Source organism: Siphateles boraxobius, unplaced genomic scaffold (assembly GCF_051911475.1).
Source record: "Siphateles boraxobius isolate OS27281-9 unplaced genomic scaffold, OSU_SipBor_1 5, whole genome shotgun sequence".
In the NCBI taxonomy this organism is placed as follows: domain Eukaryota; kingdom Metazoa; phylum Chordata; class Actinopteri; order Cypriniformes; family Leuciscidae; genus Siphateles; species Siphateles boraxobius.
In genome coordinates this window covers 27,590,905-27,615,901 of record NW_027509141.1, presented here as the reverse complement: position 1 = coordinate 27,615,901, position 24,997 = coordinate 27,590,905, and the positions used below count along the sequence as shown (strand labels likewise).

Sequence of the window (24,997 nt, the reverse complement as noted above, 5' to 3'; positions counted from 1 at the left end):
GGGGGGCAGGTTCCCTTCAATTAAAACAAATTTAACAAATGACTGTAACAATTGCAGAAAAAATATTTAAATCATATAACCATAACAAAGGCTAAAATGGAGGCTGAACTATAAACCAGAAAGAGAAGTGAGAGTTCACCTGATCCATCCCCTAGGGTTGAGGAACTTCGCTTGGTGATTTCTGATTTGTGATGACATTTCCTGACTTGCTTCTATGCTTTATATACCAAATCCCCATTGATCTTGTGGCTTTCTACAAATTCTCTCTTGATCTTCTCTTACTACACAGCTCAACATCATGGGGAACTTTGCTGCAAATGAAGGACTATCCATTTTTGTTATTGTAAGCTACTAGAATTATGATTTTAGGATTGGTTTCTTATTTAAGTTAACTTTTTAAAATCTTTTTATTTTATTTTAATATCTTTGGATTCTAAAGTTCTTACTTTTTTTAATTGACTTGTTTTTTTTGTATTTTCTTTTAGCACAATTATTTTTAGACATACTGAAAAACAGAGATACTATTAATGTTTTATACTTTAATACTTTTAATCAGCCTACAAAATGTCTTAATCGCTCATCGTTCTGTTTTTCAGCTTGTGTGGCTCGGCATCAATGTGTTTCTCTTTGTATATTTTTACATGGCATTTTTATTTGACAGATACTACTATACTAGAGTCATACTTGGGGTAAGTGTCAAATCATTTATACATTTTAAATATGTAATCTGTTCATTAATATATTAATACAATTAATGTATTGTTGTAATTTTATAATTATTGTAATGTCAATTTTTATTTTGATGCCAGTATGTTTTTTTTAAATGTATGTTGTGAATTTTTTTATTTTTGAAATGTATGTTGTGTAATTTGTAATTGTAATAATTTGTGTAGTTAAATATAATGTTGAGACAGTGTTAATTATATAGTTAATCTAAAATCTAAAATGTTACATTTACATTTTATCTGGAAGGACTATATATTTAATGCGTATGTTAATGCAAATATGTTGTTCAGAGCTTAAAATAGGAATTGAAACTTCCATTCTCTCTCTCTCTCTCTCTCTCTCTCTCTCTCTCTCTCTCTCTCTCTCTCTCTCTCTCTCTCTCTCTCTCTCTCTCTCTCTCTCTCTCTCTCTCTCTCTCGCTGTGTGCCCACAGCATGCTCTCTCCTGGGCCAGAGCTCCAGCTGCATGTCTGAATTTTAACTGCATGTTGATCCTGCTGCCCGTCTGCAGAAACCTGCTCTCATTCCTACGCGGATCCATACAGGTCAGTCGAGGAACAACAGAGCGAAAGTGAAAGGCTTATCCACTTCAGATAGTGACAAGTGATGTGTGTGTGTGTGTGTGTGTGTGTGTGTGTGTGTGTGTGTGTGTGTGTGTGTGTGTGTGTGTGTGTGTGTGTGTGTGTGTGTGTGTGTGTGTGTGTGTGTGTGTGTGTGTGTGTGTGTGTTCACAGTGCTGTAGCCGCACTGCAGCCCGTCAGCTAGACAGAAACCTCACTTTCCACAAACTGGTGGCCTACATGATTGCCTTTCACACAGGTACTGTAAGAAAGACACATTCACTTAGTTTCCACGTTTAAATCCTCTTCCTAATCTTGTTTTGATTTTCAAATCTTTCTAAAATGCCACTCAACCTAAAATCTAAATTTGGTGTTGAAACAATTTTCACTCAGTAAACTGCCAATAATTTACTGGGGGTCAGAAGTTTAAATAATTACCTTTTTTAATGTTTATGAAAGAAGTCTCTTATACTAAGTAAGACTGTATTTATTTGATCAAAAATACAGTAAAACAGTAATGCTGTGAAATATTATTACAATTTAAAATAACTGTTTTCTTTTCGCATGTATTTTAAAATGTGATTTATTCCTGTCTTGGCAAAGCTGATCCAGCTTTCAGTGTCACATGATCCTTCAGAAATCATTCTAATATTCTGATTTGGTGCTCAAGAAACATTTTTTATTATTATCAAATTTGAAAACAATTGTGCTGCTCAATATTTTTGTGAAAAGCATGATACACGCATAATCATGATCATATACTATTCTGCAAGGATGCATAAAATTGATTTATAAAATTACAAATTTATATTTATAAAAAAATAGAAATTATTTCTAAAAGTAAAAAACAATTAATAATTGAGCACCAATAATAATTGATAATAACAAAAAAGAGATGAGCATATCAGAAGGATTTCTGAAGGATCATGTGACTCTGAAGACTGGAGTAATGATGCTGAAAATTCAGCTTTACATCACAGGAATACATTTTAAATAGATTTTAAAAATAAATTTTAGTAGAAAACAGTTCAAAAAAATTTCACAATATTACTCTTTTTACTGTATGTTTTATGGAATAAATTCAGCCTTGGTGAAGAGACTTTCAAAAAGTCTTAATTATTTCAAACTTTTGACATCCAGTGTAAAACATACCCCAATAATCTTTGTTTTATTTACAACTTCAAAAAAAGTCATATTTACAGTGTAGCCTATACGTCTTGGATGTATGATATTTTATAGATAATTAACATGCCGATTTCTTGTATATTCCCCCAGCCATCCACATCATAGCTCACCTGTTTAACTTTGAGAGATTCATGGATTCCCAGCTTATGATCAACAGCAGTTACCTTCCTTACGTGCTCTCTCAAATTGGCAACAATGACAACAGATCCTATCTAAACCCCATCAGAACCAATGAGACGGTGAGTCTTTCCAGCAAGTTTTGCAAGGTTTTTACTCATTTCAGTCACACATTTTTGTGTCAGCAGAAGTTCCCACTAAAACACTGATTCTGAAGCAGCTTCCTGCTCATTACGCAAGGAACCTCCAACTGATCTGACTTCAGGCCCGTAGGATACATCCCACTTCCACCCACGGTTACATCACAGAAACATCATGCTGCTTCCGATGTCGATTTTTAAAATTCTGTTGCCATAGTGCTGCAATGATGACACAGTGGACAATAGCCCGAAATAGAAAATTGAGAGGATGAAAATCTTATGATCATAACAAAAACATTTATAGGCAATGTTGAAACACAATGGACACTGCTAAAAAAAAAAAAAATACTGGATTTATAGCTGTAATTGAGAGAACCTACAACAGATTAGATTTTTTTTATAGCATTTATTTGAAATTTTGTAGCATTTTAAATCTATTTAATGCCACTGTCCTTGCTGAATAAAAATCTGAACTTATAAAAAAAAAAAAGTTCATTTTGGCCGTCTACTCTAACTTTGTCTCTTTTTGATAGTAATGTTTTATATGGTCATTTTTTGTGTTTTGGATTTCCCAGAACCCAACCATAGTGATGTTCACATCTATAGCGGGACTGACGGGGGTGGTCATCACCCTCGCCCTCATCCTCATCATCACTTCCTCCATGGAGGTCATCAGAAGGTCGTATTTCGAGGTGTTCTGGTTCACCCATCACTTGTTCATCGTCTTTTTCATTGGTTTGGTGCTTCATGGAGTTGGGTGAGGGTTTAATTCAATTAATTTTTTAATTTTTTGTTTATCAAAATCTAAACCAAATCTGAATCTCACAACATGATACATTAGATCAGAGGTCTTCAATCCTGCTCCTGGAGGGCCACTGTCCTGCAGAGTTTAGTTCCAACCCTAATCAAACACACCTGAATCAGCTCATCAAGCTCTTCAGGATCGCTTGAATATACAAAGGCAGGTGTGCTGAAGCAGGTTGGAACTAAACTCTGCAGGACAGTGGCACTCCAGGAGCAGGATTGAAGACCTATGCATTAGATCATTTTGAACAAACAAATGCAATAATATATCTAGAGAGAAGTTTTATATTCTTGAGCAGCAATTCAGCATATTAGAATGATTTCTGATGGATCATGTGACACTGAGGACTGGAGTTATGATGCTGCAAATTCCGTTTGCCATCACAGGAACAAATTACATTTTAAAATATATTCAAATCGAAAACAGTTATTTTGAATTGTAATAATATTTCACAATATTACTGTTTTTACTATATCTTTAATTAAATAAATGCAGCCTTAGTGAGCATAAAAGTCTTTTGAACAATATTTTGCAATATGTAACTGGGTCTCTCCACCAAAAGGACTTAAAAAGACTCCTGTGATGGGTTAATATACTGTATAATATCAAAAATATATTAAAAAACCCAGGTCTTAGACTAACCACAATCTGACACACCAGAAAAAAGTCGGCCAACGCTCAAAAATGGGCCGACGGCCGACCGTTGGGACCTTTGGCTTGGTGTGTCCCTGGCTTAAGAAATTTGATTAAAAAAAATATAGATTCTAAAATAATCTATATATTTTAAAATATGAAAATCATATAATAATATGTAAATATGTGATTTAAGCACTGAAGAGATTCAGTGCAAAATCCTCCATATTTTAGTTGAGCAATTCTTAACTCTCCACTTGCTCCATCACTGTCAATCCCACAGTTCACTGTCTTTTGCAATCCTGCTGCTCAGTGCTAATAGTTGTTGATTTGAAAACACAAACTCATTTCTGCTCATTCATGCCAGTGAACACATGGTTGGGCTTACAGTTTTAAGCTAATAAAAGGCAGGTTTACCAGCAGCCTTTATTGAAGCATCATGTAAATTGATGGCACATCTCAGTCATAATACAGTACATGTTGACAGGTACATAATGCTATAGCAGGAGAAATATCATGCATTATTTATGCAATAACAGTATGTCTATGTAGGCGTATTGTGCGAGGCCAGACTCTTGTAAGTGTAAAAGTGCACAACCCTAATCAATGTCACAGCCAGTTTGAGACCTGGGGTCAAAATGGGACCAACTGCCCTGAACCTGTCTTTGCTGGGAACGAACCGATGGTATATCATTAATCTCAAATCTCAAATACAATCTATTATCTATGGAAGCTTGTTTCAGCTGGGAATAAAAAAATATCTCAAAGTTCTTTTTATTTTCACCCTGAGAGTTTATGTCTCGCAATTCGGGTTTTATAACTCACAATTGCAAACTTATATATCACAATCATGAGAAAAAAAGTCAGATATAAACTCACAATTCTGACTTTTTTCTTGCAATTCAGAGTTTATATCTCACAATTCTGACTTTTTTCTTGCAATTTAGTTAATATCTCACAATTCAGACCTTTTTTCAGAATTGTGAGCTATAAACTCCAAATTGTGAGATATAAACTTGCAATTAAAAATGTAATTGCAACTTTTTATCTCACAATTTTGGCATTTTTCTCTTTCTCTTTTAAGTAAATTGTGCGCAGAATATAATAATTTGTTTCCTTGCTTTACTAAATAATGCGCACAATATAAAATTTTGTTCCCTTGTTTTACTAAATTGTGGCCATGTTGTAATAATTTGTTCCCTTGTTTAAGTTAAATCCAAACGGGGAAACAAATTAGTACAACATGGCCAAAATGTACTAAATCGAGGGTACAAATTAATAAGTTGTGGGAATGAATTTTTAGTTTGTGGGCATGATTTAAACTAAAACAAGGGAAACGAATTTGTTCATTGTGTTTTAATAAAAAAATAAAAAAAACATAATTACCTTTTTTATTTTATGGTGGAAACAAGCTTGCATAATAACCATATTTTAGCACATAAATACATACATATTTATTATCAGGATTTAAAACTACATCTTCCTCTTACAGACGTGGAAGTGGGTGGTTGGCCCCATGTTTCTATACGTCTGCGAGAGACTGGTGCGCTTCTATCGCTCACAGCAGAAAGTGGTGATCACCAAGGTTAGGAAATCAAGTTTTTTAAATTAGCAACCAATCAATTTTTTCCCCTCTCACCATATTACGCCACTTTGCAGGTAGTGATGCACCCTTCCAAAACCCTCGAGCTGCAGATGAAGAAGAAGGGCTTTAAGATGGAGGTCGGACAGTATGTTTTCATCCAGTGCCCGACGATCTCTCAGTTGGAGTGGCATCCCTTCACCCTGACCTCTGCCCCGGAGGAAGACCACCTTAGCGTGCATATCCGAATAGTAGGGGATTGGACACAAGCCCTTTATACGGCCTGTGGAGGTGACAAGACTGTGGTGCTGGATGCTTGGACACTACCGAAGTAAGATTCAAGTGACAGATTAGTTATTTAAAGAGATGGTGAATATTCTGTCATCGTTTTACCCACCCTCATGTTATTCGAAACCTGTATGACTTGTTTTGGACAGCACTAACTTTCATTGTATGGATAAGAACATTTTTCAAAATGTCTTTATCTCCAGAAGAAAGAAAGCCATACAGGGTTGGAACAACATGAAGGTGAATATTAATGTGCAAATGATCATTTTTGGGTGAACTATTTTCTTAATGTCACATTTTTCTTGTGGAACTCAAAAACTTGAATTACACAGATGCAAGTGTTTTAAATAGTGCTAGTGAGTTTCACTTGTAAAATGGGAAAATACATGTGTAAAAAGGGGATGTGGACCTACAATCACAGTTGCAAAAAAGAGAAGTGTGGGAAGACCAGGTTTCTGTTTAAGAAGATGGTAGGCAATACGGCGATTTCAACATGAGTGAATTTTTATTGCTGTTTCTTCCTATGTGTTTCCTAAGTTCTTCCTCCTTCAGTACAGAACTGTAAGAATTCAAATTGCACAACGTGACAAGCGAACAATGCAATGCTCAGTTATTTCTGTGAAACGTCTTGCAAAGAATGTTCAGTCTGCTAGTTTGCCATGCATAATGGCTGTCTGGTGTTCTCTGTGTAGGATGGCTGTGGATGGGCCGTTCGGGACGGCCAGTGAAGATGTCTTTCGGTATGAAGCTGTGATGCTGGTTGGCGCCGGGATTGGTGTGACACCTTTCGCTTCTGTTCTGAAGTCTGTGTGGTACAAACACGTCCAGGAGAACAAAAACGTCTTCACCAAAAAGGTGATGAACAGCACTAAGTTTAGCAATTCAAACTTTGAATGATAGAACAACATCTTTGTTTTCATTTGTTTGCAGACGCCACTTTATTTTACTTATAGGAATATAAATAATATACTTTAGGAATAATATATATATATATATATATATACTATATGAATAAAAGTGTTCTACTTTAAAGATGTTTTGCAATTGAAGTCTATAGACAAAAATAGAATGTAATAAAAATAAATAAAAATAAATACATTCTTTCCACTAGTCTGAAAGAAGTCGAGTAATGTAAGCAATGTGGATTGCAAGGGTTACTAAAGTAATGTTCTGACATTTGACTTGTGCAGATCTATTTCTATTGGCTGTGTCCGGAAACACAGGCATTTGAATGGTTCGCAGACCTTCTGCAGAGTTTGGAAAGACAGATGACAGAAAAAAACATGAGCGATTTCCTCAGTTACAACATCTATCTCACACGCTGGAAAGACGCTGAGGTGGGCAAAATATGTGCTTGTTGAATGGCAGATACTGTAAACCATTTTGAACTTCACTGAAATACAAACCTCTGATGTCTTCTGATAGTCATTTTGATTATTGTTTAAAGGCGGCCCACCTTAGGGTTCAATATGAGGCGGAGGATGATCCTATCACTGGGCTTAAGCAGAAGACTCGGTATGGTAAACCCAACTGGGACAATGAGTTTAGTGCCATCGCTACCCAACACCCAGGGTATGTAGAGTGTGCTAAATAAACCATTATAAAACAGATAGTTCCAGTCCTTGATTATAATTGGTTGAGCCACGTTCAAAGCTTTTGTAAATTAATCTAAAAACAGTCGTGCCTAACAACACCCCTTAGCTGTTCTAAATTCACCGTAAACCACGGCTTCTTGGGGCTTATTGCTTTTGTGAAAATTTGCTTTTCTAAAGGCTTTCTACACTTGCTGAGTATTATTTGACTTCTCTTCCTTCTCTCAGTTCAAAAATTGGCGTTTTCCTTTGTGGTCCCACGGCACTGGCCACAGCTCTGGGGAAGCAGTGTCATTCACACACAGAAGCTGGAGCTGAATTTATATTCAACAAAGAAAACTTCTGATGTGCTTCACCATCACTTGGACAACTCATGTGTATCAGAACCTATGGATACTGATGAACACATTTTAAATCAATGTATACACAGCAATAACAAATTCTTAAAGAGTAATTTTGGACTTGTTATTTCTTACTATATATTTATATATATACAGTAGTCAACATTTGACTCATCAAAACTTTTAATCAGAGTTATACATGAATTTTGAACAATACCCGTTATCCACTTCAAATGTTGACTACTGTATATATATATATATATATATATATATATATATAATGACTGTGTAGAATATTAAAACTTGTTTTCAAAGATTGTATCTTGAATACGGGTTTTGTCTTACTGAATTGGTAGAAATGTATTTCAGTGTTAGTTATTTAAAAACGGTTTAGGTTTTAAAATAATGAAATTCTTGTTAAGAATAGATTTTTTGCATTGCAAGCTTTTGTCATTTATGTCTAGATATGTCATGGCTGTGCATGATGCAGAAATAATCGATTTTTATATACTATAAAGATCAATGTGTTTTTACTGTTAGTGTGTGAAACTACCCTGCTATCCAAACATGCTTCCCCTTTCTTTAGTGGAAGTTAAATAAACCCTATGAAATCTTGAGTAGCGATATTTGGTGGTCAATTTCAGTCCTTTTTCATTCATATGAATATGGTAGATAGTGGGTTCCCATTTGAAAGTTTTTATCATTGTGCAACAATTCTGTATGGGATTTATAGATGGACTTGTGTGTAAAAACGGAATCTGTCAATTTATAACTCTTTCAGCAAAATGATTGTGTGCTTGCTGATTTCAAACTTAGGAGAAGTGGAAAAACTCAGTTTTAGTTCCCAGAAATAACATCAAACACATATTATGACATGAAGTGACATCCTTGCATTGTTGTAAATTTCCCCTAATATTTTGTATGTGGTTCTACCTGATTTTATATAGCCTATATTTTCAGATATGAAAAAATGTCTTTGGGTGCAAATCCCCCCTAAAAAAAAGAATGAAGACAAACATCCTGATATTTTAATTTTCCTCAATTGGATTATTAAACCCAAAGCAGACAACTTTAATAATTAAACATCAACATATTCTATACAGAGCAAAGGTGCATGTAACCTTTGCAAATCCAAAAAACAAAAAAATACACGTACAATGTGGTAGATAAGCACTTACAGATTAGGTAAAGCAGACAAGTTGAACATGGTTTAAGTCTTAGCCGGTGTGTTGAAGGCTTCATAACAGACATGATGGTATGATCGTCAGAGCGAAGGTAGTTTTCCCGATCTGTGCCTGTGTGTGTCACATCTCAGCCCTGGTTCCTGCTCATAGCGCAATAGCCACTGCAAACACACTGACGACGCAGTACATGGTGCGGTTCTCCCACCTCACTGTGCAGCTTCCTGCCAAAACACACAAATACTAGAATGAAATCAGATGCACTAAATCCTTCGTCCTATTTAGTTTATCTGAATCATATCTGGCAAAATCATGTGATAGTGCCACATAATTGCCATACTTTTTTTTTTTTACAAAATACAGGTTTTAAAACAAAAAGTAATAAGAATAATGAGTATTAGTGATCACCATGCTTTAATTTATTATAGATGCAATGAATATAATGCAGAAGAACAGATATTTGGGTAGCTGACATGAACTTTAGAAATTCAATGGTGTTCTTCAGCATGCAGTAGTTAATCTAAAATTATTGGAAACTTTCCATGACAGACTACAGAATGTTTGAACTCTAAAAACACTGCAGAACTTAAAAAAAATGTAAATAAAAATAATAATTTAATAAAATATAATAATAATATAAAATGATAAAGATATTTGCATAAACTGTGTCCAAAGATTTACATATCCTATTATAAACATTTTATACAAATGTAAATTAAGCAAGTCTTTATATAAAATACAGTAACATTCAATAAAAAATGACATGTATTAAATATAAAAACATGGACATATTAACTGAATATTCATAGAAGCAAAATAAACATACTTTACCAAATTAATGATATGCACTCAATACATCTATTTCAACTTTATTTGATGTTGATAACTGTGGAAACGCATCATCACAATCTGTGAAAAGGGTCCATTGTATTGCTATATCCTTTTGGTCAGGATGAGATAATGCTATTGAAGCACTAAGTAGTTCTAAAGATGTAAAAGCTTTACCATCAGTGGTAGTGTCCCAGTAACAAGAGTTGGCTGTGTGAAGACCTGCGCCGCTTTTCTGCATCACAGCACAGTTGACTGAAATATATACATAATATATAGAATCAACAACTGCACTTTGTATAATGTCTTTCAGCTTTGTGCAAAGATGATGTACGGCCCAGTTATAAATCTATAACCTATTAAATATTTGTATAAAAGATGAACTCAATCGGAATGGCTCGTACCAATATACTTGAACGATTTCCCCTGTTTCACTAACTGAGTGAGAGTGTGTTCGACTATGCTGGCTGTCCACTGGTTCACTTTGTTCTGGCTGTAGTCCACGCCTCCGATAATACCCTCAATGCACTGACAGATAAACACACACACACACACACACACAGAGAGAGAAAGAGAGAGAGTTAATGGAGCAGACTTGCACTCAAATAAATAGGCTAGCATTAATCCTGCAGGCATGAGTTAGACATGAGACTAAAAACAATGCAATTCATTCAGTGAGATAGGCTACACCATAGGGTGCTTAATCGTGTTATATAAATATTTTGACAGTGAATATTACCTCCTTAACAACATTACTTGCTTCATCTGGACTGAAAGACATCTGAAATTAGAGGTTTTGAAAGGTGAAAAGAGATGAACACACTGTCAAACTGGTTTAAAGTTGCATCCACAACATTATATTTAGTGACCAAAATGTACATTTTAGACATGTATGTTAAGGGTAAAAAACTGTTAAAAAATAATAGTTTATGAATACAAATATGTTGGTATTTCAACGGTTTCCTTTATGATTAAAGCTGACGTTATGGTTTGGCCACACCCTGAAGCATTTTCCATAAAAATGTACAAAAAAAATGTAAATTATAAATCGAAATGAACTTTTAGTGACCTGTGTACATAAAAAAAAGATGTAATGATGTCACAATATGAGCGTTTAAGTGATGAAGTGATATTATGTTTCTATCAGGATTAAGCGGTTAACGTTAACAGTTAGCAGGCTAGCGGTAAAAGGCAGTCTACTGTTTACCAGCTTTGAAAGCTTATACAGATAATAACCAGTTGCACCATGTAATGCCTTATATGACACCTACTTCATCTCCAGAATGATACTCCTCCATCTTATCAGTTGTAAAACAAAAATCTGGAGTCTGGACAACAAACTCTGTTCAGATGACTGTAACGTTAGCTTTTCTCTCACTGACAACTAAGGCTGATGTTGGCAACATAATGGCGATTGAGTGCTGCCACCTACTGGCGCTCTCCGATTCAACATGTCTCTCTCTCTCCCTTTCATAAAGACATTTATGAAATTAATATTACCAAAAAAGTGTGTATTATTATGAAAGTAAAAGTGTATTATAATAAATGCTTTTGAACTTTCAATTCATCAATCTGTTTCCACAAAAATATTAAGCAGCACAACTGTTAAGCATTAATAATAAGAAATGTTTCTTTAACAACAAATCAGCATGTTAAAAAGATGTCTGAAAGATCATGCGTTTTTACTGTATTTTGATAATAAATAAATAAATGCAGCCATGGTGAGATTGAGACTACTTTTAAAAAAGTAATATACGGTATTGTATATATATATATATATATATATCAAAAAGGAAGGGAGACAATTTTAAGTTGATGTTTACTTGTACAACATCAAATACAAAGGTTTTTAGATGATTCTCACAAAAATGGACAACAAATTGTCACATTACCCTGAAATTTTAAATACAGTATATAAAGTGCACAGGTGCTTTGAAAGTCTTTCATCAAATGTAAATAAATAGGTATAAAAACACACATACATATATAATTATATTTCTAGATATAGGGCACATATTGGTAAATTTACTCCCCAGTAATGACTTTAAGAATGCCTTTGATAAAAAAGTTGTATAAATCAGACACTGCAAACATATAAATGAAAAATATTGTACAATGTGGTACCAAAACAAAACCATTATAGCTCACAACTATACTTAAAATTAAAATTAGCCTCCCTAACTCAGTTTTCAGTTAAAGCTAGTCAACTTTTGTGGTCTGCTTTGCAACACAAGGCACAGTAACATAAACACCACCAACACCAACAGGATGTTGCTTTGTCAAATTTCAATTCTACTTCCAGTTTTTGTTTCAATCTCTTTTTCATTTCAGAAGATGGTTTCAGCGTAAACAGCATGTCAAACCCAGCTGAAAGATGTCAAAGCAGATTGCAAGTGGCTGAACGTGATCGATTGGATGCAGTGGTCAGTCCTCCGATCTGTGTTCGACTGCTAGAACTCTCTGGTCCTTGAGTCTCTGAGATCTGAGGTGGACCATCAGCTGCTGGTTTGCCTAAAGCGCTGCTCTCTGCTTGATTCCCTTTGGTGGGAGATCTCTTGAAAAGAGAAAGCTGAAGATAGGAAAGAAGAAACTGATCAAACAAAGGTTAAACTCTGATGAGCAAAGATGTTATGCTATGCAGTTGCTGGAGTGTTATGCATGATTGTGAGGTGGTAGCTTACTAGTGTTTATTATAACGATTAAAAGGTTTGATGGGTTAAATACCCTGTTTCTAGAGCCAAAACGAGTTTTAGGTTTGTCTTCTGTAACTCCATTCCTCTCTGACTGTGTCTCCTCATTTATAAGGGTAGCAGGATCAGAATCTTCAGGATTCACAACAACAACAAAGGAGAAAGACAGAAAAAGCTGCTTAAAATCAATACATTTGATTTTGGTGAACATACATTTCATTTATGTTCCCCAAGTTATATTATAATACAGTGCAATCACTTTCTACCTAATCATGGACATACTGCACCATCAAAATGAAAGATGACCGGGATATCAAAGGGCTCGTCCCTTTCATTTAAATAGTTTATAGGTGCTTCTCAATACTTAAATTGATGCTTCCTCTTTTCCTCGCTCCTCCGTCCTCCAGCCTGTGACCCGGAAACCGACCGAACTCAGCCATCTTGACGGGCTTCTCAATTCTCTTGTTGCACTGTGAGAAGGCGAGGAAGGAGGAGCGAGGAAGCTTCCTGAGGAGTCATGAGCGAGGATACACAGGCGTATCCTTCCCTCGCATCCTGAGGGAGTGGAGCTAAGACACGAGGAAAAGAAGCGAGGAAAGAAATAATAATATGAATAATAATATAAAAAAGGTAATTGTGAATTTTTTATCTCACAATTCGGACATTTGTCCTTGCAATTGTACACTGGATTTTTTCCCCCTCAGAATTGCGTGTTTATACCTTTATATATTTTATGTTGTTTTTCTCAGAATAGTGAGTTTACATCGGACAATTCTGACTTTTTTTGCTCAGATTCCAGATTCTCTCAATTCCATTTTTCACAGGATTCTGCAGGTGCATGTGGTCAGGATAGGTATCCAAAATTTAAATTAAAAAAATGAATTCCGAGACCCCCCCCCCCCCACAAACACACACACACAGAATTCACAAAAAAAAAACTCTGAAGGTCAAGATGTAAACTTATAATTTGAGAAAAAAGCCAGAATTGTGAGATATAAACTTCCAATTGTGAAAATAACAATTGCAACCTTTTTTATATTTTTATTCTGTGGTGGAAATAAGCTTCCATATATAGATGACCTCAAAGCTAACAGACATGGCCTAAAAGCCACAAAACTCTTTTTCTGTGGTTTTTTTGGGGTCTGTATGGGAATATGAAAGGGTGCTGAAAAGAAAAAAAACTCACCTTTTATCTGTCCATCAGGGACGGATGCCTCTTTTATAATCTGCTTTTTCTGTAGGAGTAAGAAAATTACATCACACAAACAAATCAAAGCAATAGAGCCTCGCTAAAGCAGTATGTTCGTACTAAATTAGTCTTAATCATATGAATGAAAGGTTTCAGGGCACCTGTATGTCTGGCTCTGTAGTGCTTTGCTCCTGCTCCCCTGTCTCTTTTCTCTTCTCGTCTAGAATATCTTCCTTCTCCTCACACTTTTGCACTTCTTTTTCCTCTGGATGCTCTTCCTCATCTTCATCCTCATCATAATCTTCTTCTTCTTCATCATCTAAATATTCTTCGTCCTCATCTTCTCCCTCCATCTTTCCATTGATCTCATCTGTCCGGAGCTGAAGAGATCAGTGGTTGTTGTGCAAAAAGTGAGAAAAGACAATCAGTGACTGGAATGAGGGACTGTGAAACACAAAAAGATGGTTAAAGAAACTAGAATGGCAGGAGAGGGTTCAGTGTGAGTCAGATGGTATTTTCATTTTAAAATGAAAATGAACTAACAAACTACATGAATAAAGAAACACAAGTAGGTGAGTACATGACAAGGGATCTACTGTATTTAGGAGAACTAGAAAAGGACCAGCTCTACAGAGAGAGAGCAATATAAGGGCAGCCTCACCTGTCCAATGAAGGATTTTCTGTTTTCTGCCTGATTGCAACTGCTTTGAATTTGGAGATATCTCATATGGCTTTCTTTATTTGCATGATTACAGTTCAAATTAAAATGTGCTTATTATGCTGCTGAAACTCTCTAGTACAGCATGATAGATTTATATAATGTCGTTTTCTTTGTGTAAAGCATACAAAATGTTAGCTTTAAAAGTCAGTTTGGAAAATCTGTGCTTTTTATATTTAAATAAAATGCAATGCAATGTTACTAAATTGTAAAACAAGTATAAAACAGGTATTTATTTAAAAACACATGCAAATAGTTATAAATAAATGAAAAGTTTATTGCCTATTAAATGTAACAAAAAACTCACAGAACAAGCACAAGTGCAAAATTTGAAGTAAATGCTACTTAATGATGACTAACTTTGTTGTTTTCCACATATTTTCTTCCAGTCATAAAGATCATGAGTTGCCATTTTATTTTACATTTTAAGTTCTGACTTGAAGGCATCTTGAGCCCTGTTTGTATTTGTAAGAATTTGAAGTCATTGAAAGTGCGGATTCCTGGTCATTGGCAAATCAAGCACATTTGTTAGTAAACGAACATGGCTGTCCATCAGATACATATGTCCTAAGGCACATCATGATGTCTTCATTACTGCATGAGCATATCATTACTTATGAAAACATAAATAGAAAATAAAACATGTGAAGCAATACATTTAATAAAAATGTCATGGGCGAAATTGCAAGATTAATAATGGCGAAATAATATTTTTGTGAAATATCACAAAAGCAAGAAAAAACATAAAAGATATGTAAATACTACTAAGTAAAAGCAGATAGAGGTTGTTGAATTATTTTAAATTGAGGTATTGAGGAAGAACATCATCCCAAAACTGCTGAGACTCCTGGGACTCGTCGTCTGACTGCTGGCGTTGCGCTCGGGCCCGTTTGGCTTTTGTCGGCTGTTTGGTTATTTTCACACTTGACTTTTGTTTGGTGGATTCAAAGGCTTTTTCACGTTTTTTTTGGGCTTTGACTTTTTCTTCTTCCTCCTCCTCATCCTCTTGTTCTTCTTCCTCCTCTTGCTCGTCTTGTTTGTCCTCCTCTTCTCCCTCCTCATCCTCTACTTCTTCTGCCTCCTCTTTTTCTTCAGACTCTTCCTCCTCTGCTTCCTCTTCCGCTTCTTCATTGCCTTCCTCCTCACCATTACTTTCTTCTTCTTCGTCTTTGCTCTCCTGCTCTTCTTCCTCTTTGCTCTCCTGCTCTTCTTCCTCTTCACTCTCCTTCTCTTCTTCATCTTCGCTCTCCTGTTCTTCGTCTTTGCTCTCCGGCTCTTCTTCCTCTTCACTCTCCTGCTTTTCTTCATCTTCGCTCTCCTGCTCTTCGTCTTTGCTCTCCTGCTCTTCTTCCTCTCCGTCATTGCTCTCCTGCTCTTCTTCCTCTTCCTTTTCACTCTCTCCTTCTTCCTCTTCCTTGTCATTCTGACCCAATGCTTCCTCTTCATTGCTTTCGCCCTCTTCCTCATCCTCTTTAACTTCCTCACTCTCCTCCTCTGCTTCACTCTCACTCTCCCCTTCATCATCTTCACTCTCACTCTCCCCTTTATCATTATCTTCACTCTCACTTTCCTGCTTTTCTGTATCGTCCTCCTCTTCTTCACTAGTCTTTTCATCATCTTCATCCTCTTCATCTTCAGACTCGCTCTCCAGCTTTTCAGAATCGTCCTTTTCTTCACTAGTTTTTTCACTATCTTCATCTTCCTCTGCACTATCCTTCTCTGCACTGTCACTTTCCACATCATTTTCTTCCTCATCCTCACTATCCTTCTCTGCAATGTCACTTTCCACATCATTTTCTTCCTCATCCTCACTATCTTTCTCCTCTGACTCCTCATTCTCTTCATCTGATTCTTCCTTTGAGCTCTCATTTTTGCCCTCTGTCTCTTCCTCTTCGCTTGTTTTGCTTTCGTCCTGTTCATCTCCACTCTCCTCTTCACTTTTTCTACTTATCTCACTTGTTTCTTCTTTCTCGTCTCCTATTCTATCACTCTCCCCTTCCTCAGCCTCACTCTCTACATCCTCAGTTGCCTCGCTTTTACTTTTATCCTCCTCTTCTTCGCTTTCCTCATCCTCACTAGAACCTTTGATCGTTGTATCCCCATCAACCTCAGAATCATCACTGTTTGCTACCTTGTCAAGGGTCTTGCTCTCACTTTCCTCCTCACTGTCATCCACTTCCTCGCTCTCATCCCTTCTGTTCACCAACCCATTGCTTTCCTCCTCTTCCTCCTCATCTGATTCCTCTCCTTCTTCCTCCTTGCTTCTTCTATATGTTCCCACCTCATAATGAGCCTCGGTGTTGGACTCAATGCTGCTTCTTTCCAAGTCCCCATCTGAAGTTCCTGATTCTGTCTTCATGTTGATGGTGACGGCCGTCCTCTTGGCTTCTCTAGTCTCCTCCTGTCTTGAAACCTCATCGGACTCACTCAGGGACGAAACATCAGATAGAGTTCTTTGTTTTGAAGGAGGTTTTGGCATATTTTGGGGTGTGGACTGGGAAAGGAACTGACTGACTGCTGATGCTCCAAGTAAAAAGGCAGGATTTCCCATTCCCACATCTTGGAGAAAAGATGTCACCTTGATGAGTGGATTTTCTTTAATTTGGTCAGATTCTGAAGCCGATTCAGATTTGGAGGCAGCTTCAGAGACAATGGTAGGCCCCTTTTTTGTGTTTTTCAATTTGTCTTCTACTAGCAATTGGCTTTGTTCTGCTCTTGATTTATTTGTAGAAACATCTTCTTGGCATGAGGATTGTTGTGAAGTAGTGGAGGTCTCTTGTGTTGTCTTGCTACTTTTTGAGTCTTTTTTTGAATCTGACTTTTTACTCTGTGGGACAACATTTTTGTATTCTGTCTTAGCAGCATTCGTTTTACCTTTCACCCTCGGAGCTTTTGGTAAATCATCTTTTGAGATCTTCTTACCTGTTGAGTCTTGGTCCTCATGTGTGGTCTGTTCAAGATGATGTTCAACAACAATTATGGGTTTCATTTTTACTTCCTTTTCTTTCCCTTTTTGAGGCTGGCTTCTGACTTCCAATGAACAATCTTTGGGTTTTGCTTTACCTATTCCCTCTTGGTTTGGTTTTGTACTTCCATTTGATTTTTGAGCAACCTTCTCGCTTTCAGCCTCTTGATTTGGTTGGGCTTTTCCAGTTGATTCTTTTTTAACTCTATCCCTTGACTTCATCAATTCTGTGTGCTTGGGCAGGTAGGATTTGGATCCACTTCTGCTTATGTCCGACCCCAATCTGGTGTTACTTCCACCAACTTGGTGATATGCAGGCTTTCTGTTCTCCAAAGCGATAAGTACATTTTCTTTATCATGACCTTGTTTCTTGGGGCACTTGTGGGGCGTCCCTGACCCAAGACTGTCCCCGACTACTGAGTTACCACTTGAGCTTCTAAGTAACTCAGTGGGAAGAGCTTTGCGAGCTGAAAGCTCCGCCCTCTTACTATAAGGGTCGTGGTCATCACTATGCTTTCCCTTCTCCTTACCGTGCTCTTTCACAACCTTAACCTTCTTCTATTCCAGGAAGCAGAGGATAAAAAGAAGGAAAGTGTTAGAGAAATGAATGAACATGCAGAGCAGGAAGAACGAGAGCAGAATGAGCTTTAAGGCTGCAAAGCAAATGAGAATGAGTCAACGAAGAGAAGACAGAGAACACAAGCATAAAGGTGAGGTCTAAATGAGTGCATTCCTTTGAAAAAATGAACACATTTTTCTCCTCAACCTTTATTTGGTCATATAAATAGCAAATTACTAGGAAAACAACCCAGATGAGCTCTTACCTTCTCCATAGGAGACAATGTGAGGGTCTTATCACTAGGGTCCATCTTAATTATGTGAGTCTGAAAACAAAGAAATTTTTTGCATTAGTCTTAGAATATTTTATACCAGCGGTTCTCAACTGGTTTTTCTACGTGACACAGATTTTACATCAAATGGCAAACCAAGACAGTACCAAATGTAACCTGTATTTACAGACGGTGTCATTTTAGCTTTTAAAAGTGGATTTCAACCAAATCATTAAATGTCTACTTCTACACATTTTCTATAAATATTAAAAAAGCATGCATGCCTCTTTCATAAGTGATGGTATGCTTCTCCTACCAGGTTTAATAAGTCAGTGGTTTCTCCAAGGTCTTTTATGCTCTCACTATCCTCCACACTGCTTCTGTCATCAAGAGATTTCTCTCTCTTTCCAGGAACTTATCGATCGAGAGAGAGAGAGAGAGAGAGAGAGAGAGAGAGAGAGAGAGAGAGAGAGAGAGAGAGAGAGAGAGAGAGAGAGAGAGAGAGAGAGAGAGAGAGAGAGAAAGAGAATCCATAAAAACCTGAGCATAATATACACTACAGTTCAAAAGTTTGGTATTGGTTAGATTTTTAAAATGCTTTCGAAAGATGCGTCACCAAGGCTGCATTTATTTGATAAAAAATACAATAAAACAGTAGGAATACTATTACAATTTAAAAGAAGTGAATTTCTATTTGATTTAAAATGTCATTCATTCCTGTGATGGCAAAGCTGAAATTTCAGCATCATTACTCCAGTCTTCAGTGTCACATGATCAGTCAGAAAACATTCTAATAAGCTAATTTGCAGCTCAAGAAACATTTCTTATTATTATCAATGCTGAAATCAGTTGTACTGCTTAAGGATTCTGAATAGAAAGTTCAAAAGAACATCATTTTTTAAAAAGGAAATCTTTTGTAATAATGTGAAAGTCTTTACTGACTTATTGATTCTAAACTTTTTAACAGTAGTGTAAATGACAATAAATGTGTGATTTTTGATTGAATGATGTCTTTTTATAAGTGGCAATAGCATTTGTGAATGAGGAACATGTTTTCCTGTGATTTGAAATAACAGAAATGATTTTTAATACTTTTTGATAAGGCAGTTACTTTTGAGGCTGTTGTGAGGGATCTTTCCAGGTTGGTTACTGTGGGAGTGACGGATCTGGCTGGGAACAGAAAGAGATGCACTCAGATGATTTCCACCCAGAGCTGGGAGTGTTCGAAACATTTGTCCAAACTGATCTGGTGAACGCTCCTACAGAAGAAAAGCAACACATATTGCATCCATATTTAATCAGTTTATATAATTATTTAGGTAATATTATACTAAACATTGCCGTGAAATTGTATTATTCAGCTTGAAATACACTTCTACTAGTCCAATTGATAATCAGTTGCACTAATTTTGATCCATTAGGATTGAGCTACCCGTTCTCTGCGTCTGACCCGAGCCGAGAGACTCCTGTTTAGGGTGTCTCCCAGTAGTTCAGTACAGGACTTTTCAAAGTAGTCTTCTGTGATGTCATCTTCCTCTAGGATCAAATCCTCCGACCTTTCAGCCCTGGGCTTTGCCAACACAAGCATGTGACACCCACCACAAGTAACCTGAAAGCACACACACGGTTTACAGATGCCATGAAATCAAAATAGAATTTTGTGGCTTTTAGTCCATATTGTTTCATATGTAATGACAATACACACTTTTAGCAGATTAATACATTTAGACTACCATATTTTTTAAAAAAATGTATTATGCTCACCAAGGCTATATTTATTTGATCAAAAATACATTAAAAATAATGTGAAATATGATTACAATTTAAAATAACTGTTTTCTATTTCTATAATATATTCCAAAATCGAATTTATTCGGATGTCATGAATTTATTTAGGATGTCACATCATCCTTCAGAAATCATTGATGGTTTAGAGCTCAATAGATATTTCTTATTATTATCTGCATTATTTGAACTATTTTTTGTAAGTCTTTACTGACAGTTTTGATCAAGTGAATGTATTCTTGCTGAATAAATGCATTCATTTCTTTCCCCACAAAAAAAAAAAAAAAAAAAAAAAAATATATATATATATATATATATATATATATATATATCTACATATTTACATATTACATATTTACAGAGGATACATATTTTTGGTCCATTTTTTTACAGCAGAGAAAAACTTTGTGGTCAGTAATATATATATATATATATATATATATATATATATATATTTATTACTGACCCCAAAGTTTTTCTCTGCTGTAAAAAAATGGACCAAAAATATGTATCCTCTGGAGGAAAAACAATGTTTTTTTTAAATAAAAATAAAACAAATAAATAAAATGTTCTGTCTATTATTAGAAATAAAATTAGAGAATGAAAGCAATAAAAAAGGGCAATACTTTGATATGTCCAGACCTTCCTGTTTCAAATGAAAATGGGGTCAACAGGGTAATGAAATTTATATTGGTCAAACCATTTCAAAGAAGAAAAAGTATATACCTGATTGAAATAAAATGTATTATATATTGTGTCATAAACAGTAGATGGGCAGTAATACGTACAGAATGTACATGGCAGTTGAGGAATCTCGTACACAGGGTCGGTCTGAACTGGTTGGTGAAGTTTTCTTCTCCAAGCCCCAGTTTTCCATGCCGACCATCACCAAAGGTGTACAAAAGGCCGCTGTCTGAAACAAGCACATATACAAACAGAATCGTATATATTTTAGAGGAAAGACACAAAGAGGAAATTATATCACAACACATAAAAAGGATGTTGTCAGGTGTTTTACCGGTAATCAACGCTGTATGGTTCTCTCCACACTCCACATGTTTAACTCTGCCCCTCCTGAAATGCTCAACCACTCTCGGTAAACGTGACTCAAATATGAATGTGCCGTGGCCAAGCTGTCCAAACTGACCCAGGCCAAACGAATACACCTTGTGCTCTAAATTATCAGACATGTGTAACATTTAGTCTTTACAAAGAAGAAACACAGACAAAAAAACAACAACCACAAAGCAAAATATGTTTTCCTACCAGTAAGCGCCACCGTGTGCCCTCCTCCACAGGACACCTTTACCACTTTATCAGAGATGCCGGTCACCTGTTGAGGCACTTTATGATTGGCCAGCTTCTCTGCGGACAAGCCCAGCTTTCCACTGTCTTTTTCTCCGAATGTGAACAACGCCCCATCCACTGCAACAAATTAAACAAGCATCACCTAGCAACAATCCAGACTTCATAGAAGGTCAAATGTTGAACATTTTATGAATTCAATGCCACCATACTGTGCTCTATAGATCATGGAGAAGAAGTAGGAAAGTCATCATGATTTGTCAAAAAGTGGGGATTTAAAATGATGGAGATTCCAATGTAACACAGTTGAACACAATTCTTAAATCATTTTGATACATTTATTAAATATATATAGTATTATTTATAAAATAATAGTAATATTATGCCATTATTTTAAATTGTTTTAAAATGATTAATTTAATGTAATTTATAGTAAATGTATTTATTGTAATACCATTATTATATATAACTACCTACCATAATTCACTATAATATTTTTTTTATTTAAAAATATTTTATAATCACTTATTTAAAGTATTTGATGAGTTTTCTTTTTTAATATATTTTCAAATGTAATTTATTCCTGTGATATATATATATATATATATTTTCCTGATTAAATAAAACATGTGAATGTTGAGCATAGAGTTAAACATGTATTTAACCCTGAATATTTTGGTATAACTGGCAATGGTGACATAAGGTAATACTGTCTACAGTGGCATACATACCGGTAACAAAGGCAGAATGATAATATCCACAGGACACCCAGGACACTCGTTTCCCCACAGAAACCTCCTGAGGAGTGAGTGCGTTACTCCCCTTTCCTAACCCAATCTGACCCTCAGAGTTATCGCCCCACATATAGAGCCTGCCATCCTCTGAGATGACACAGAGATTTTGTTACATTACTGTTAATATTTGCCATTACATTGCTGCACTGTAAGGCAGATGGAACAGAACTCTTACGCGTCAGGACAGCAGATGTATTAGAACCAGCAGCGAGCATTTTGATAGGCCCATGTTTGCTGAAGAAGTCCACCAGGTGGAAGGAGGTTCTGTCATCGCAGTCACCAAGACCAAGCTGTCCTTCATTATTCCCTCCAGAGGCATACAGGTTACCACGGGCTGCTCAGCAAAGAAAACACGTTTTTTAGTTGAGGATAAATCTATAATGTTGCAAAATAGTTATCTATAGTGCTATCAAAACATTTGGGGTCAGTGACACTGAAGACTTTAGTAATGATGCTAAAAATATAAATTTCAAATAAATTACAATAGAAAAAAAAATATTTTTAATTAAAATAAAACATCACAATATTAATGTTCAAAAACATGAAAAAATATCGTATTGTCCCCCAAATTTTGAATGGTAGTGTACTTTTTAGTGTAGTGAAAAGTAGTCAATTTTTCTTTTTTTCATGTTTTGGCCTTTGCAAATATTGAGATATCATCAAAAAACAAAACAAAACAGAAATTTTTAAAATACTAGCCTTACATGTTATAATCGTTTGTCTTTAAGGTTATGTGTGCATTTTTTTCAATGTTAAACATTCTCTTATCCCTGTTTAATTCGCAGAGACAATTATAAATTCCCAGAGAGTTCCCACTGTGTTGCCCTGTAGCCCTTTCAAGACATTGCTGTTTGTTTCAGTGGTTTGGCATGGCCATTTCTGGCTTGACTAATGGAATAAGTAAATAAATAAGAATATCTAATTAATTAATAAGGAAAACACATTTCATCTTAAAAAAACAAAAAACAAAACAGAATTGATTTACCAGACTCAAAAAACATAAAGCAAATATGAGGAATAAACTTACATGTATAAACAAGTGAGTGAGTTCTTCCACAGGCTGCGAGCTTCACACTTTCAGATTTTAGGGCTTTAAGAAAACAAATACGGTCAATGCATGTCAGAAACATGTTGACTATAAGATTTAACCTTACTAAACACAATTATACAACCTGAATATATATATATATATATATATATATATATATATATATATACACTGTATATATTTCAAGCTAAAATGTCTCCTGCACACACTTCCCCTCTGCTTTCCAGATTAATGCAGATTACGGACCACTCCAGATTGGGATTAAGACAATCTATGGCTTTATCCAGAAAAGATATCCTTTTTCTTACAGCTACTTACAAACATGTAATTGTGTGTGTCAGACTATATATTACTGGTGAATAATTCAAAGTCACTCATCATTATTATTTGATAAACTAATGATAACTTTTCCAAACAGCTAAATGTGACTGACAGCATGCGAGAATGTGTTGAAGTGATTTATCAGCTGTGGATGGCAGAAAACACTCAGTAGTACTGCTCTTTCTTTAACTATGACAGGTTTGCGTAACAAACAAGCCCAATCGCGTTCCGGGGCTATAAATGGAGTTACCAGGGGTCGCTTCAGGGGTCGCTTCGCAACAGTGTAAAAGTAGCCCAATTCCATGGGAAAACACTGACACTGAAAGCCATACCTTTCACACAAGTGGGTTTGTTCACAGTTGTCTTTGTTCCGAGGCCCAGCTGTCCCCAGTTATTGCTGCCAAACATAAACAGCTTCCCATTTTCTAAACACAATAGGAATAGTGACAGGATGAATGCAAAAAATTATGGAACAAGACTTTATTTACCAATATATTCACTAATAAAATCATAAATCATACCTGTTACTAGTGCTGTGTGCTCATCTCCACAGGAAATTCTCAAAGGTACATCATTTTTTAACCAGAATTTACTGGGGGCATTATCTGCAAATTTACTCTTTCCAAAAGTGAAGACAGCTCCTGATTCTAAAACAAAAATTGAAAATGCAGACAGTTTTCATGTTATGCCTTAAATTATTCAAATGACTGTTGTTATCAAAAACATAATATGTCGTAAACAAATAATAGTTTGTATGATTTTAATTCGAATTTTCTGTTTCTCTGTATATATACACATTCAGATGGTTACAATTAGTTGTTTACTTTATAGAAAAATTATAGAATTGAGAGCGAGAGGCGTGACCACATGGCGTGGTTGCCTTGGCGATAGGAAGCCACAGGAGTCAATGAAAGAGCGGGACAGAGTGTTCAATGAAATAAAAAAAACAAAGCACAACGAACAATTATATGTATAAACAGAGGAAAATATAACATTTGCAGGGCATTAAATCAGTTAAGACATATTTACATCAGCATAACATATGATTCACTTCCACTATGTAGCACCGTTATATTATAGCCTATAGGCTAATCATAAACAGACAATAAGGCTAAAGAGACACACATGTAGCAACAGCAAATAGCAAAACTGTTTACATCCACCACTAATGTACTACATAACATTTTACCAGGGATCTCATCTTCTGTCTCTCCGGCCATCTCCCCTGACTAATCAGCTTATTTACTTTGGGCTCTAGGAAGTGTGACCAAGAAGTTCCTAAAACGAAACTTTCCGCTCTAGATTTGCTTCCGCGTTGAGTGTCACGTGTTACTCAGTTCATTTAGATGATATATATATATATATATATATATAT

At 35.7% G+C, this 24,997-nt stretch overlaps 3 protein-coding genes across 5 annotated transcripts; 1 reads left to right on the top strand and 2 right to left on the bottom strand.

Moving 5' to 3' along the window:
- Positions 1 to 5: 5 nt before the first annotated feature.
- On the top strand, positions 6 to 8,088 carry cybb (cytochrome b-245, beta polypeptide (chronic granulomatous disease)). Its single transcript, XM_077203647.1, has 13 exons — positions 6 to 343; positions 597 to 689; positions 1,160 to 1,270; positions 1,460 to 1,544; positions 2,561 to 2,709; positions 3,303 to 3,484; positions 4,718 to 4,850; positions 5,658 to 5,750; positions 5,825 to 6,078; positions 6,728 to 6,890; positions 7,226 to 7,372; positions 7,483 to 7,607; positions 7,856 to 8,088. The coding sequence occupies exons 1-13, from the start codon at positions 299 to 301 to the stop codon at positions 7,971 to 7,973; spliced, it is 1,698 nt and encodes a 565-aa protein (XP_077059762.1). The 5' UTR covers positions 6 to 298; the 3' UTR covers positions 7,974 to 8,088.
- Positions 8,089 to 8,994: 906 nt separating this feature from the next.
- Positions 8,995 to 11,379, bottom strand: dynlt3 (dynein light chain Tctex-type 3). Its single transcript, XM_077203646.1, has 5 exons — positions 11,249 to 11,379; positions 10,717 to 10,758; positions 10,382 to 10,505; positions 10,155 to 10,232; positions 8,995 to 9,373 (listed from the first exon to the last, which is right to left on the bottom strand). The coding sequence occupies exons 1-5, from the start codon at positions 11,273 to 11,275 to the stop codon at positions 9,297 to 9,299; spliced, it is 348 nt and encodes a 115-aa protein (XP_077059761.1). The 5' UTR covers positions 11,276 to 11,379; the 3' UTR covers positions 8,995 to 9,296.
- Positions 11,380 to 11,782: 403 nt separating this feature from the next.
- Positions 11,783 to 24,943, bottom strand: rpgrb (retinitis pigmentosa GTPase regulator b). Of its 3 annotated transcripts, XM_077203683.1 has the most exons (17): positions 24,812 to 24,943; positions 24,144 to 24,269; positions 23,955 to 24,047; positions 23,281 to 23,343; positions 22,429 to 22,587; positions 22,191 to 22,340; positions 21,421 to 21,579; positions 21,173 to 21,328; positions 20,943 to 21,067; positions 19,802 to 19,978; positions 19,481 to 19,628; positions 18,686 to 18,783; positions 18,364 to 18,423; positions 14,018 to 14,236; positions 13,854 to 13,902; positions 12,702 to 12,799; positions 11,783 to 12,546 (listed from the first exon to the last, which is right to left on the bottom strand). In XM_077203683.1, the coding sequence occupies exons 1-17, from the start codon at positions 24,840 to 24,842 to the stop codon at positions 12,355 to 12,357; spliced, it is 2,103 nt and encodes a 700-aa protein (XP_077059798.1). In that variant the 5' UTR covers positions 24,843 to 24,943; the 3' UTR covers positions 11,783 to 12,354. The 3 variants fall into 3 exon arrangements, with proteins under 3 accessions (XP_077059798.1, XP_077059796.1, XP_077059797.1); XM_077203681.1 differs by lacking the exons at positions 11,783 to 12,546; positions 12,702 to 12,799; positions 13,854 to 13,902; positions 14,018 to 14,236 and adding an exon at positions 15,310 to 18,097 and having other exon boundaries at positions 24,812 to 24,922; XM_077203682.1 differs by lacking the exons at positions 11,783 to 12,546; positions 12,702 to 12,799; positions 13,854 to 13,902; positions 14,018 to 14,236 and adding an exon at positions 15,310 to 18,094 and having other exon boundaries at positions 24,812 to 24,909.
- Positions 24,944 to 24,997: the final 54 nt, after the last annotated feature.